Below are 16,696 nucleotides of genomic sequence, written 5' to 3'. Positions count from 1 at the left end.
CAATAATTTTATAATCACACGAATAGAATATATAATTTATGTCCCAAAGAATTTATAAGCACACTTTTTATTTTATTTTTTTTATAATTGATTATTAATCTATAGAAAGAGAAGAAGAAAAAAAAAATTTGTGGGAACCTAAAATCACTTACATAAAACAAAATAGCTATTTAACTCATATTGAAAAAAACAAATATATCTATTTAACACATTTATTATCCATTCTGAATGACTACTACATAGATATGATTCGTATGTGACATAACAAATCTAACAACGGAGCTCTTATCCAATATATATATATATATATATATATATATATATATATATATATATATATATATATATATATATATATATATTGTGGACCCCGTCTATTTGTTTGTTAATTTTTCTATTAAGTCTATTTGATTGTTATAAATTGTGAGAACTTCTACTGATACCTTCAGTTACTCTAGAAATAGATCGTCAAATACTACAAATATAATAATATTATACCAATATTGCATAAACAATAAACTTAATTATTTTCTATTTTTCTAATATATTAACCAATTGATTGTATATTAAAATTTAAATGTAAAGTAATAAGAAATTATTTGTATTAGATTTAAATTAGTTATCAAACATATAAACGACTTTCCATGCAAAATTCCCTTTTAAATCCCCCCAAGAAAAAAAGTTTGTAAGTGAGTATAATACCCTTGTTCAAAGCAAATGATAAAAATCTAGTAATCCATTTTTCTCTAAACTGCTAGTTCAAGTCTCAGTGCTCCGCGTTTTTTTTTTGTTTTTCTTCAGCAATAATATAGAGAAATATGGACGTAGAGGAGCAGAAAGTTCGTCTTCTCTCGCAGTGGGATTCAGACACTCAAGTGCAGGCAAACTGTTTGAGAAAAGGACTGAGCAAAGATGAGATTGTTGAAGAGGCAAAGAGGCAACTGGAATTAGCAGGTCCACTTGTTTGTGTGAATCTTCTGACGTATTGTTTGCAAGTTATATCAGTCATGTTTGTGGGTCATCTTGGAGAGCTTGCTTTGGCCGGAGCTTCAATGGCCACTTCATTCGCTTCGGTCACTGGTTTCAGCTTATTGGTCAGTTAATTCTTCTATATCTGTTTTTTTTTTTTTTTTTTTTTTTTTTTTTTTTAATTGAACAAACATTCTTAATCTGGGTTTTTATTTATATTTTAAATCTTATTTTCGTTTGAGAGATTATTATCAATGTTTACACCTCATATTTCTCCAAATTCCGTGACAAGTTTGATTATTTTTGTTAATTTTTTTTTAACGAGTTTGATTTTAATTAATTGATAATCTGGGTTTTTATTTATATTTTAAATCTTATTTTCGTTTGAGAGATTATTATCAATGTTTACACCTCATATTTCTCCAAGTTCCGTGACAAGTTTGATTGTTTTTGTTAATTTTTTTTTAACGAGTTTGATTTTAATTCATCTTAGAGTCTTCATGAATCTGGTTTTGTCATGTGTACTGTGACATGACCTTCACTATTAATTTTAACCACATGATAAGTGGTGGAGCCAGGATTTAAATTGGCAAACTTGATTAGAAAAATATTATTCTAAATTTTTACTGGGGGTGTATAAGAATACAAATTATTCACAAGGGTGTATAAAAAAATTATAATAATTTTTTGTTAAAAATGTAATATTGATAAGATATTTGTGACAATTATACGTTGTTCTCTTCGCTATTAATATTAAAAATAATATGTTAAACAAATCGCCGAGAATTTTCCAGAATTTGAGATTTTCACTTTTCCGGCAATTTTTCGAAATTTCGGTTTACTGAATTTTCTCCAAAACGGCCAAAAGATTGAAAAAAAATATTACAAAGAAAATTAAATTCACATTTGATAGCCAGATGGTGGTATCAAACCGGCACGTAATTTAAAACCACTGTTCTCATTCACCTAGAGAGTTTGTTTGAATTTTTGTATTTGTGAAAAATTACCAAAAAAAAATTCAAATTGCATGTTTCAGTACTTAATTCACAATGTTAAACACCAAGAAGCATGTGATGTGCAATGCAGTGGCACATTTAAACTTCATTTGCAGTTATAGTATCCAAATAATTTGAATTTTCTTCGACCATTAATAAAAAATAAAAATAAAAAAGAGCTCGTCCGGTAAATAGTCAATGTTATGTAAATCATAGATAAATATGCACTTTCATATATTTACAGACTTAAATTTTAGGTAAATAGTCACTTCCATGTATTAGGTCACGTTATCTTTATGACAATTACCTAAGATTTACGAACCGTTGACTATATAGCAATTCCAAACGTTTTAGTCAGCTATTTACCTAATTTTTTGAAGAAAAAAAAAAAAGAACAGATCGGGATGAGCAGCGCGTTGGAGACATTCTGCGGTCAGTCATTCGGAGCGAAACAATACCACATGCTGGGGATCCACCTCCAACGAGCCACGGTGGTCCTCTTGCTCGTCAGCGTTCCTCTCGCCCTGATATGGGCCAACGCGGGCCCCATCCTCGTTTCGCTGGGCCAGGACCCGGAAATCTCGGCCGAGGCGGGTCGTTACGCGCGCTTCATGATCCCGAGCCTCTTCGCGTACGCCATAACCCAATGCCACACCAGATTTCTTCAGACGCAGAACAACGTCGTTCCCATGGTGGTCTGCGCCGGGGCTGCGACGCTGCTCCATTTTTTCGTGTGCTGGGCTCTCGTTTTCAGGTCCGGGCTCGGGAGCAGAGGCGCCGCGTTGGCCAACGCTGTGTCGTATTGGATCAACGCGCTTTCTCTGTTTTCGTACGTTAGGTTGTCGACTTCGTGTAAGCAGACGTGGACCGGTTTTTCGTTCGAAGCTTTTCGTGGGATTCCCAAGTTTCTATCGCTCTCTGTTCCCTCGGCCATCATGTTGACGTATGATTTTCGACTACATATTATTATTGTTTTGATTTTCGACTATATATTATTATTGGGGCAGGAATGCTTACCAACTGAGCTGGCCTCTCTTGTTATTTTAGTATACATTTTTATTTTTATTCAGTTTTCACTTTGCAAAATACAATTAAAACAGTTTTACAAAACACATTTAGATTGTCTTTTATATAAACAATTATCATGTAAATAAGAAAGTATCACGGATTTTTTGTTATCAGAGACAGTAAACAGTGATAGTTCAAAAGCAATTTCACCTCACATATATTGGTGAGTTTTACAGGACAAGAGGAAAATTCATGATGTTTCTCTCAAAATTGTTGTTTTCTTTTGTTATTGAGTTTTTGAAAAACTGTTTTCAAAATCAGTCGCACAGTCATATAGCTATTTTTTTTTTTTTATGTCAGTATAATTTGTGTTTAAGAGCTTGAAATTTTCTTGGTTTTGTATTGTGAGCAGCTTGGAGATCTGGTCATTTGAGATGATGGTCCTCTTGTCCGGTCTACTTCCTAATCCAAGACTCGAAACTTCGGTTTTGTCAATCAGGTTCATACCTTATCGAAATTGCTACCACCGAGCTCTATATCCGGTCTAATTAATTCACTAACAGTATTATTAATTATTCTCATGTTCAGTCTCAACACATGTTCAATGGTTTTCATGATACCCCTTGGAATCAGCGGCGTAGTTAGGTACGCGAGTTTAGCTCCATAATCGATATATCATTATGCTTATGTCCCTAACAAATCTCTCTCTTTTTTCCCTTTAATTGTCTCAGCGCGAGAGTTTCCAACGAGCTCGGTGCGAAGAGGCCACGAATGGCTCAACTTGCGATATGCGTTTCACTAGCTTTAGTCATCACGGAAGGCAGTTTCGTAGGAGCCGTAATGATACTTGGACGTCACGTTTGGGGGTATTGTTACAGCGGCGAAGAGAGAGTCGTGAAATACGTCGCTCAAATGATGATCCTCATCTCGGTTTCCCACTTCTTCGACGGAATTCAAGCCGTGCTTTCGGGTCAGATTCCGAATCCTTATAATAAGATTTGATCGTCATGTTTACTAATAGGATATATGTATATAGTCCTCGAATTTCCAGAGCAAAATGATTTTCAAACAATTGATATTGTAGTATTTTTAACAAAAAATAATTAATTTAAACACCTGGACCTGAACGACTTATAATAATTATATTTTTTTATTTATCACTTTTAGGGCCAGAATGTAAATATATTTAAACTATTTGGGTTTCACTTTGAAAAATATATAATTCAAATGGCCGAAATGGTGCAGAATCAATAATTTGACGACTATTTTGATCCAAAAAAATAAATTAGGAACCAAATGACGAAATCATTAAAATTCAGGGACTATTTGCGGCATTAAAAAAATCATTTGAAAAAATTAGTGTGCGTTTTTGGTTGATCACAAATAACCATTAAACGGAAAGTAATTCGGTAACCCAGAAAATTTTGGTCTATCGAAAAATTATTTTTGTAAGATGCAGCTTTAATCAATGGTATTAGAACGAGGATAAAAAAAAAATTGGAAAGCCCCTGCAGAGCAAAAAGTAAACATAATATAAAAAATAAAAATAAAAAAAAACTAGAATTCAATGATCTAAAAACTGCTACAAAAGAAGGTTAAATTAGCCCAAAGTAGAGAAAGGACATGAAAAATACTGAACACAAAGGTTTTTTTTCCTTCCTTTTTTTATTTAAAAAAAAAAAAAAAAAAAAAAACTAACACCTTTTATGACTTCATTAAGAGTTTTAGTTTTGGAATTCCACATTTGTGTGATAGTTTTAGTTTTGGAATTCTATATTTTTTTGTGAAAACATTAAATAAATTACTACTGATATCCATTTCCTCCGAAAGTACCTCCTTTGGTTACTGAACGAAACATAGGGTCATTAAACTCTCACAATAACCAAAGTTTAAAATATCCTCTATATTCAATAATATCCCGGAGTTTTATCGTATTTTGGTGGATACCGGGACGAGCCACTGAAACTTAAACAATTTGAAATTTCTCCAATATTCTACAAATTTTTTCTTTATCAATAGATAATAACAATTTTTTCGTCGCATGCAATATTCTATTGACTTTTTTTTTTTTTTTTTTAATTTGAGGGGACACTTTTATCGACAACTGGCATTTATTTATAATGAAACCACCAACCAAGCATCAGAAATCAACATTTTAATCTTCGATATATATATTTTTCAGGCACGATTAGAGGGTCTGGGCGGCAAAAGATCGGGGCAGTCGTGAATATGGCGGCTTATTATCTCATGGGCATTCCATTCGCCGTTTTGTTAGCTTTTGTTTATCACATTGGTGGAAAGGTAAAAACCATACACTTCTTAGTTGATTAGAAAGAATGTTCAATAATGATCCAAACCAAATATTTTTGCATATTCTCAGGGGCTTTGGATGGGAATCATAGTGGCCTTGTTTTTCCAAGCATTGTGTCTTTCACTCATAACAATGAGCACCGATTGGAACAAAGAAGTAAATAATAATTTAAACAAAGCCCCTCTAATATATTTTTTAAAAAAAAAATCATGTTTATCCGATTTATATTTATGTAATTATTATGGCCAGGTTGAAAATGCTTCCGAGAGAGTAAATAGCGCAAAGCCTTCATGTGAAGCACTATCCTGAAGTCTCAATAAGGTTAGTACACATTCGTTGAATCTCTTAAATAAGTAGAGACTTGAACAGTCAGAATTAATTAATTGAAGAAGTTTTGAAAAAGGCAACGCAATGACTGTCCGTGTTCCTATGCATTTAAAAACCCTCTATATAAAGTTCTAACTTGCTGTGTTAATCAGTTCAGTAGTACATCCATATTCTTTCCTTTTAACTTGAGCTCAAAAGCTGTGATATATTTTGAAACATGGTTACTTTGTGGTCGGCCGTGACGGTGGTGATATTAGCTCCGACCATAACTGTGGCTTTGATCGCCGCCGCTGTGGGCGCATGTGCAGGTGCTTCGGTCATGGCCGCCTTCTCAGCAAGCGATGGTCCCAATACAGAAGAGAAGAAGAAATAGGAGTTTTGAACTTATTTATTTATTATTATTATATAAACGGTGTTAGTTTTTCCTCTGTACTTTACCTGGTTTATGATGAAATGAAGAGGGAAAAAAAAAAAAAGATCTATGGATTTTCTTTTTCTTGCCGAGCCTGCAGTGCTTGTATTGTATTTACCTCTTTGTCCATTATCAACAAACAACATTGACGAAAACTACTAATAGAATGCTTTACATTAGGTCACGAGAAATGAGAAAAAAAAAAAAAAAAATGTTGCTTACTTCATCGAGGCAGAACAGGTGATCTAATACAGAGCCAAGTCAGTCCACAGCATTGCCAAAATCCAATGCAGTGCGTACAAAATGAAAAAAAATAAAAAAAAATAAAAAAATAAAAAGACGATCTTTTTTTACAATTCTTTTGTATATTGGCAATAGGCGAACATTCTTGAAATTACCTGAGATAGTTGTGTCTTCACATAAGGCTAAATGATGTGCTAGAAAAGCATGTGTTCAAAGACATTTAAGTAAAACTATATATATATTTAAATTATTTATTGTTAGCCATTATCACTAGGGGAAATTATCACTACCCCCTCGTAATACCGAATAACCATAAAACGGGATTGTTCGAGGTGCAATTAAGTGAGGAACGACCATAAACATAAGCTAAATTTCGAATACTGACTATCAGAATTTAAAGTATCGGATAAGCACTCGGTTCATAAAAGACTAGTAAAAATAACACTTACAATGACCGCGTAAGTACAATAACTGTCTTGATAATTAATTAATGTCCAATTATCAAAGCAGTTACCTCATTCAAACGGGAGCAGTTACCAAACATGGGAACTGATCAATCTTCCAGATCGTAACCAAGTGTGTCATAGTGCGTAGTGCAGTTGTGATACCGAAGGATGATACCGAAGAGAGTGATAACACTACCTAGACCAACTTCAGAAGGTTAGAACGCCGAATAAAATAATTTGCTTTGGGTTAGTAAAATGCTTTATTGTGCGGAGCAGACACTGCGTCGTCATTCACTTCGAAGGTGCTACAACATCTCCCACACCATGGCTTCAAAATGCCAAACATCCTACCATACGATGGAAAGCCCGACCCGGAAGATCACCTCGACACATGTAAGTCCTGGATGGCATTACAAGGGGAAAACCCCAAGTGATGTGCCATGCATTTTCTATCACCTTATCGGGAATGCTAAGAAGTGGTACTGAAAGTTGAGACCAAATTCAATTGGTTCTTGGCAACAAATGTGTGACATATACATGGAATAGGGCATGGAATCCCGAGCAAGAAGGACTCTGAAGTAAAAACTTCTTTCAATCCGGAAAAAGCTAGATGAATCCTTAAATGATTATATCAACCGTTATTCGGAACAAGCCATACTAAGTGACGATCTGAATGGAGATTTCAGATTGTTTGGAATCACGTTGGGGATGCGTACATACTCGACATTCTGGTGGTCGTTGCAAAAGACTGACCCCATAGACTACAAGGAGTTCCTCCTGAAATCTCAGAAGTGAACCAACGCATAGGAGGCAAATCTTGCAGCAAAGGTAATCGAGAAGCCTAGAAGCCAACCAGATGTCGATGACAGAGATCAACATTCTAGCTGGCATCGAGACGAACAGACCCACAATGATCGGCGGAGAGAAGATTGGTGCTATCCGAAAAAGAATCGGTCAGAGCAAGTGCCGAACAAGCCATTTTTCAGTCAGTACGACAAGTATCATCCCCCAACCATGGGGATAGATGAAGTTTTCGCACTCATCGAGCACTAATAAAATTTTATGAAGCCGGTGAAGATCAAGAAAGACATCACAAAGAGGGATAGCACCAAATACTCCGCATTCCACCATGATATCGAGCACAACACTAAAAGAAGCGATCGAAGCTCTGATCAGAAGAGCAAGGCTACAAAAATACTGAGAAAACGGGCATAATAGACCAGAAGAAGAAGAAGAAAAGCATGAGAATGCTTACAACAAAATAGCTATCATAGCGGAAGGACCACACCTCGGTGTGATACTCGTCGAGCACAGAAAAATTACGTCGTGTGGTGATGTTCTCTTCAGAACATCAACCGAATAATATTCTGAGAAAGGAATTAGAAGAAATGACCTTCTCGGAGGCTGATGGAACATGGGTTCACTCCCCCCACAACGACCCGATAGTAGTCATACCTATAATTGGGAATCATGTGATCGAAAAGATTCCGATCAACAATGGAATTTCTATAGATATACTATACGGAAATACATCCAGAAGATGGATCTAAAGATAGATTCTATCATGATATCTCCAATACAGTTGTACGATTTTACAAGAGACTCCATCATGCTAATTGGCATCATTTCACTTCCCCTCACAATTGGTGAGCATTCGATGACGAAAAATGTCAACTCCAAATGTGTGGTCATTCTTGGGTCTTCCTCGGCATTCAACGTCATGATCGACAGACTAACTCTACGGGCAACCGCCAGGAGTTGCAACAAAATTAGACTAACTCTACATACCAACAAAATTAGAAGTTGGAGAGGCAAAAGGAGATCAGGTAACCGCCAGTGAACCTCTCAGTAGGATTCGAACCTAGATGAAGCTTTGACAAGACGAGTCAGGATAAATGTGGACACTCGGTGATGATGGGGCATGAAGACCTCGACCCGAGATTTTCAAGAAAATGCAACATTGATTCAGGAGATGACGTAGAGATGGTCACCCCAGATCCCGACCAGCCTGATAAATCCTTGCCAATCGGTAAATTTATGAATGAAGGTAAAAACCGAACTCGTTTCCGTACTGGAAAATAACTTAGATGTCTTTGCTTGGAAACAAGCCGATTTGATAGGAATAGATCTTATTCATGTTTGTCATAGATTAAACATCAACCCAAAAGCAAGGTCGGTTGATGTGAACCTCGCTGCCTTTGCGATAAACGAAGCTCAAATCGTTGCGGAATTACGTGGGTTGCCTCAATAAGTCTTTGCTTCAATTTGGATGAAGGTTTGCGGTTTTGTTGTTGTAGGGAATTTTTGGTGGTTTTTGGATAGGTTAAAAGGAAGGGTCGGTTTGGTGTTTTGGGTGGAGTGATAATCGCCACAATAGTTTGTAATTTGAACTATTGATAAGATTGAGGGGGGAATGAAAGACGCCACAATAGTTTATGGAATGAAACTATTGATAAGTCTAGAACTCGAAGAACGCCACAAAGTTATTTGCCTTGATAAGTTCAACGATTTAGAACCTAAGAAATTAGAGAGTATTTTCTCACAAAAGTGTTTTCAGAAATGTTGATTCATAATCTTCATTCAGATTGAGTAGCCTATAAATATAACTTCAAATGATGGTTACAAGTATACCAAAAGACAAGAAAACCAAAGGACAAACAAACCCAAAAGTCACACAATTAAATTGCTAAAACATTAAATGCACCGAGATATTTCGAAGCAGAATAAACTGGGTCTAGGATTCGATTTTTAACAAACTATCCACGTTGTATTAAAGATCTCGTCTTTCTCTTTGATTTGATATGCTGTACGCGTAAATTCGATAACCGAGTCAAAAGATACGGCCCTCTGAAGTTGGACCGACAGATTTGGACGCAGAATTCGGCCCGCATCATTCTCTCCGGGTTGGAAAGAATTCGTCCTCGAATTCGATGCATCTTCAGGTGTTGTGGAAGGAGAATTATTTTCATGATGAACTCCAAAGATCGAAGCTCCACCTCAAATAAACTGGACATATTAACAAAGTCTTCGTGAACTCCATAAGCTTGATTGATCGTTGAGATGAATGCTATCTTCACTTCTTCTTCTTTCTCTATTTCATTAAAAATTTGGCTGCTCAAATGCTCACCAATGATTTCTTCTTCATCATCGCTTTCATCGTAGATCGGATCACAGATTGCCTCGAAGAAATATTCTTCATCTTCTTCGTCGTCAATCTTGAAGACGCGTGACATAAAGTCATCTTCAATAAATCCAGCAAAAAGTTGCATGATTCACGATCGTCTTCGGCTCTGATACCAAATGATGTGAACCTCGCTGCCTTTGCGATGAACGAAGCTCAAATCGTTGTGGAATTACGTGGGTTGCCTCAATAAGTCTTTGCTTCAATTTGGATGAAGGTTTGCGGTTTTGTTGTTGTAGGGAATTTTTGGTGGTTTTTGGATAGGTTAAAAGGAAGGGTCGGTTTGGTGTTTTGGGTGGAGTGATAATCGCCACAATAGTTTGTAATTTGAACTATTGATAAGATTGATGGGGGAATGAAAGACGCCACAATAGTCTATGAAATGAAACTATTGATAAGTCTAGAACTCGAAGAACGCCACAAAGTTATTTGCCTTGATAAGTTCAACGATTTAGAACCTAAGAAATTAGAGAGTATTTTCTCACAAAAGTGTTTTCAGAAATGTTGATTCATAATCTTCATTCAGATTGAGTAGCCTATAAATACAACTTCAAATGATGGTTACAAGTATACCAAAAGACAAGAAAACCAAAGGACAAACAAACCCAAAAGTCACACAATTAAATTGCTAAAACATTAAATGCACCGAGATATTTCGAAGCAGAATAAACTGGGTCTGGGATTTGATTTTTATCAAACTGTCCATGTTGTATTAAAGATCTCGTCTTTCTCTTCGATTTGATATGTTGTACGCGTAAATTCAATAGCCGAGTCAAAAGATACGGCCCTCTGAAGTTGGACCGACAGATTTGGACGCAGAATTCGGCCCGCATCATCGGTTAGGCAAAAAAGAAAGCCTATGAATGCTAATGGATATGCAGCTCTCAACGAGGAAGTTGACAAACTTATCTCTAATCGATTGATTAGGGAAACTTATCTCAAAGAGGAAGTCTATGAGTGGCGTAATTATGTAGATTTTACCAATCTAAACTAGGCCTACCCAAAGGATAGTTTCCTGATGCCAAGGATCAACCAGCTGGTCAACGCTACAACAAGGCATCAATTGTTGAGTTTCATGGTCGCATATTCGGGATATAACAAATCCCGATGTATGGACGCCATGAGGTTCACGTAACATTTCTGATTGATTGAGGTTTATATTGTTATATAGTCATTCCTTTCGGTTTAAAGAATGCAGGGGTGACCTACCAAAGGTTAGTGAACTTAATGTTCGTCGATCAGTTGAGAATCTCAATTACATTGACGATTTATTTGTTAAAAGTCAAAAATCTATTGATCATGTTTTGGATATTAAAACTTCTTTTGAAATATTATGATGTTGGCGCATGAAACAAAACCTTTTGATATGTACATTCAGTGTTTCTGCTGGAAAGTTCCTCAGATACATCGTGAATGAACGCGGCATAAAGGCCAATCCGAGAAAGATCAAGGCGTTGCTCGACATAAAACCTCCGAGGAACATCAAAGAAGTACATATACTAATTGGTGTTGGGAAGTTACAAGTTGGTATCAAACATGAACAATCGCTCTGATACCAATTGTTGGGAAAAAATATGGTATCAGACACGAACAATCGCTCTAATATTAATTGACGGAAAAATAGGTTGGTGGATATCGGACACGAACGATCGCTCCGATACTATTTGATTGGTAAATAACTTCCTTAGGGAATTCGTTATTTTAAAATATTGGAATATTGATTTTATGCACACTCTTACATGTGGCGCTTGACCACTGCGTCACGCGATTGAAGTCTGATGGTTTCGAAGCGTCATCTAAGGTTTCCTCGTGATATGAGGGACAAGATTTTATTTGATTTTCGAAGGATGAAAATATTTCGGGAAGTGAGTTTTAACCGCCTGATATAAAAATATTTAAAAGGTCCTTTAAAATTTCTTTCATTATATCAGATGAACAGAAGAGATTCGAGTAAGTCTCTCTAACTTTTTTCTTTTTAACTTTTACTTCACTGTTTCATTGTGTTGCTTTTTCTCTCTAGCGGATCCTTTTTTCTTTGACTTCATCTAAATAATTTTTGAGTTCGTCTAGCGCTTTTCCTTGATTCTAAATATGCTATCATACTTGCAGATGAAAATGCAACATTGCATATAGATTTCACTATCATTTTGTTCCCCAATGGTAGCAGTGGCTGAAGTGAAGTGGAGAACAAGTCCACACCTCTATAACATATGAAAAATCCAACGCAGTATTTACAAAATGAAAAAACAAACTATACAGAATAGATCTTCTTCGTGTGTTTCCTCTAGGATAGTTACATTTACAGAAGGTAGATATGTTACACTCATGATATATTGTTTTAAAGAGTCGATTTTGGTTGTAGGGATTACATATATGTGTGTGTGTATATATATATATATATATAGATATATAGAAAAAGAAAGTTGGAGGAATTTGTTGATGAAAGATTTTAGTAGAAATCATTTTATCATGACATACATTAATGTATGAGGTCCGGGATTAGGTTCCAAGATACAAGATAGAAATATTTTGAAAAATAAATGTTTGTGTACGTTTTTTCTCTTCCATTAGAATTTTTTTAATTGTAGGCTGTATTGTTGTACATACTTGAGAGCGGAGAAAAATCCACCGTCACTCTCTATGAAACAAGTGCAAGTCTGTATTTTAGTGTATTTGTTGTTCTTTTTCGTGTGGTTTGCATTTTAGTGTGTGTGTGTGTGTGTGTTGTTCTTGTCGTATATTGTTTTATTGTTATTAGGCATAATTGTTATGCAATAATATTATTGTCTTTGTATCTCTCATGCTCTGGTTTGTATACTATGAAGAATAAAAGATTTATGAAATTTTATGTGTTTTGATATTGTAAAGATTAATCTTTAATTGCATAAATTCAATTTGAATTTCTAAAGTATTAGACATAAGAGTAAGAATTACCTTCACTGGTTAAAGATTTTCATTTACCGAGGATTTGAGTCTCTCGACGAAGTTGGAAAAAGAAAGTTTCAATTTGGTATCTTACTTTGATCCCTTGTAAAGACTCATGGTAGGTTATTTTTTTTGGGAAAAAAGATGTATTTGTGTGTGTTCATTTCTGTTCATCTCTTGCCCTTTCAGGAAGCCGAGAAAGATGTTCTCAAGAAAAATGAAGGAGAAGTACACCGGGATTCTCTACCTTTTACTTACGTGAGTTTCTATTTTGTAATGTATTTGCAGCCAAGAAAGATTGTGCAGCAAAGAAATTGAAAAGATTATAGGGGAAGATACATGGATGAGTGAGCGTTATCTTAAATTTCTTTTGCGATAAGTTGCTGCTTCCGGTCATATTCATGAAGCTTCCAATAGCCTTGTTGAAGACAGCTGCATATGTATTCTTGGTTCATCAATTGGGAATGCTCATGGTTCACTCTTCTAATGTGATATTTTCCATCTTTTTTTTTTATCGGTAAAAGACAATTGGTTATCACATATATATTATTTTATTGTCAAACTTATCATGTAATTTTAGGTCAATTTATTCATCGTCTCATGTGTTTACTCTAGTTTTTATTTAATTACGTGTATGTATATTTTTATTTGAAAACAAATACAGAAATGAACATGTGTAAATCTATTATTTGATTATATGTATGTCAATAAATCTAGGATTTGTTGACTTTTATGTCAACAAAAATTCTAATTTGTTTACTTGTATTTGTTGACTTGTATGTCAACAAACTCAGATGTCTAGATATTTCTAGACACATATGTCAACAAATCATGATATTTGTTGGCATACAAATCAACAAATCCGAGATTTGTTGACATACAAGTCAACAACTTTGGATAAGATTTTTTGACATATAAGTCAACAAATGGATATTTGTTGACATACAAACCAACAAATCCCATATTTGTTGACTTGTATGTCAACAAATATCATAAGTTGTATACTTGTATGTTTACAAATTTTGGATCGAGATGTACAAAAAAAAAAAAAAGAGTTACATAGCTTAAAGCAAGTATGAGTGGAGTTAGTAATGAGAATCTGAAAATCCCAATCAAAATTTTATTTGAAAATTGAATAGTTGCGAGACTTTAGTAGGGAAAACTAGGAAATAGGTTAGAATGTGAGAAAAACAAAAGTTAAGAGTAACAAATGATTTGCACATCGGGCCGACTAATAGATGTTGTCAAATTATGGTTTTGGTTGATTATGGGAAAAGTTACTGTAGGAATTAATAGATCTGCCCATTTCCCTAAACATTGTGAGTAGCTTGTGTCTTAGGGTGGCTTTGTTTGATGCAAATCCCAAACCGTACGGACCGAGCCCAATTGACAAAACATCATAGCCTAAAGTCTTAAATGACATTTTTTTCTTTTTCTTTTCTTTTTTTCAAGATATATATATATATATATATATATATATATATATATATATAATTTTCTTTTGTAGGGCTCTTTTTCAAAAAAAAATTCTATTTTCCACACTTTTCTATTTTGTAAGTGAAATCTAAATATGTATTCTTATATTTTAAAATTTAACCCTTAGTGCATAAAAGAATTTCAGTAAGTGCATTGTTTAAAATATGAATGCCATCTTTCGATTATACTGTAATAAATATGCATGTTTATAATTTGAATGCCATGTTTTGATAGTGTATGTGTTATTTAATCAAAAAGGAAAAAAGAAAACATGAGAGAAAAAAAATGTGTAATATGAATGTAATATCTTCATCGGGAGAGAGATTTTTTTTTATAAATGGTCACATTAGAAATTTATCAACAAATTAATAGTAAATAATGGGTCCATGTAGCGTGTATAATAATGAAGAATTGTAAGTTAATGTATAGGATAACGCAAACCCAAATAGAATATAAGAAAACTAAAAATTCATGTATGAATAAGTCAAAGAGGTAATTTTAACAAATTTGTTCTCAGATTGGGAAGATCACGTAATATTTAAAAGTCAATTTATTTTGAGCACTTAAAATATTAGAACGGTAACTGCCGGCAATTTCTTTTTCCCACTCGATCTTGTCTTCGTGTTCTGTTGAACACCATATTAACAAATTAACATAAGTTTCCAAATCATTTGCTTGCATGTATTAACACCATATACACAAACTAACACATTCCTAAAAGATCTCTTGAATTAGTTGATCTTTGTTTACATGTAGTAACATCATATACACAAATTAGCTATATATAAGTATAATAACACACAGATTCTAATATAAACAAAAATTAAAATAAATTACCAAGTACAGCTTTTAACAGAGATTACCAGATAATATTTTGCATGTAATAACACCATATACCCAAATTAACACATTCTTAAAGGATCTCTTAAACTAATCGATATTTGTTTACATGTATTAACACCATATACATAAATTAACACATTTATAAATGATCTCTTAAACTATTCGATTTTTGTTTGCATCTTTTAACACGATATATACAAATCAACATATTTCTAAAGCATCTCATGAAATACCCATGTACGATTTGAAACATAAACGACCTAAACTCATAAATGAATGTAATATACACTAATAAACACAAGAAATTTCACCAACAACGCACCAGCAAAAAATACCCAATTTCTTTAAAATAAAATCCCTAGTTACCGATTTTAGGATTTAAGATGAACACGGATATCCTCTTCTCAAGTAATTACTGTTAAGTGTATCTCGTCAAAGAAACCGCCGCTCGTCATGAATTTTAGGGTTTAGAAGACTTCAAATATCGCATCTCCTAGAAATCGTCATTTTCACTCTAAAGCTTTGTTTCAGAATATTTGAAAATGGATTTGAGATTTTAATTGCATGATTTTCGGGAAATAGTATACACTTATATTCCTTGTTTTGTTATGATGACTTTGTTTCCATTTAATTTCGCATTTAATGATAATATGGGTTGACAATTCTACGCGCAAAATCCGCAAGATTTCAATTTGAATTCTTTGTTAATGAAGAGTAATATTGACTCTTCAATCTAGTTAATGTGGTTTTGTTGGCTATTTTAATAAATAAACTAAACATTTGCTATTTTCACAATTTCATGTTTTCAATTGGCTACTATACTCAAGCTCCCTTAACAAATTTTGTGGGTTGTAATCAAGGTTCAAAATGTCATTTTCGACGCCGTTTCGAGCCTCCCGATTTATCAAAAAATCGACATTCCGACGGAAAATTGATCGGAAAAAATGCGGAAAAGAGTAAATGATATGCCGTTTTCGATGGAAAACCGACACGCCAATGGAAAATCGAACAGAAATAATGTTACTTAAATATATATATATATATATATATATATATATATATATATATATATATTTCGATTTTTAAATTCGAGATTTATGTCGACTGCATTTTATAATCTTCAACACCTAATACCTAATTGTTTTTGCACCAATATAATGTCTAATATCAACAATTCGTTAATTTCAATCGCACATAACGTATTTATACTCAATATATATATATATATATATATATATATATATATATGTGTGTATAAATATATGTACATACATATATATATATATATATATATATATATCTTATTATTGCTCCTTAATAACAATGAAAAGTAAAGGTTTATAAAAAAATGATATTATAATACATATACTATAATTGGCACTCGAGGAAAAAAGGTAATATTATATATATATATATATATATATATATATGTGTGTGTGTATGTATATATAATTAGTAACTGCTATTGATTAAAGCAACCGGTCTTATGCATCACTCACCGTAATAACTGCCCTTTAAATTACAATAAGAGTATTATAATAGCTAAACAATATTATAAGA

At 33.8% G+C, this 16,696-nt stretch overlaps 1 protein-coding gene across 1 annotated transcript; it reads left to right on the top strand.

Moving 5' to 3' along the window:
* The first annotated feature begins 500 nt into the window (after window positions 1–500).
* Window positions 501–6,114, top strand: LOC149394970 (protein DETOXIFICATION 16-like). The gene is made up of 10 exons (XM_089615804.1): window positions 501–689; window positions 802–1,094; window positions 2,363–2,907; window positions 3,385–3,471; window positions 3,561–3,617; window positions 3,704–3,942; window positions 5,155–5,273; window positions 5,353–5,439; window positions 5,533–5,604; window positions 5,919–6,114. The coding sequence occupies exons 2-9, from the start codon at window positions 819–821 to the stop codon at window positions 5,590–5,592; spliced, it is 1,470 nt and encodes a 489-aa protein (XP_089471930.1). The 5' UTR covers window positions 501–689; window positions 802–818; the 3' UTR covers window positions 5,593–5,604; window positions 5,919–6,114.
* The last annotated feature ends 10,582 nt before the right edge of the window (window positions 6,115–16,696 follow it).

This window comes from Urtica dioica, chromosome 5, assembly GCF_054948205.1.
Source record: "Urtica dioica subsp. dioica isolate 48M chromosome 5, U.dioica_male_clone48M_v1_H2, whole genome shotgun sequence".
Classification (NCBI taxonomy): Eukaryota; Viridiplantae; Streptophyta; class Magnoliopsida; order Rosales; family Urticaceae; genus Urtica; species Urtica dioica.
Note: the sequence above shows the minus strand (reverse complement) of the source record. Positions and strands in the feature narration are given on the sequence as shown.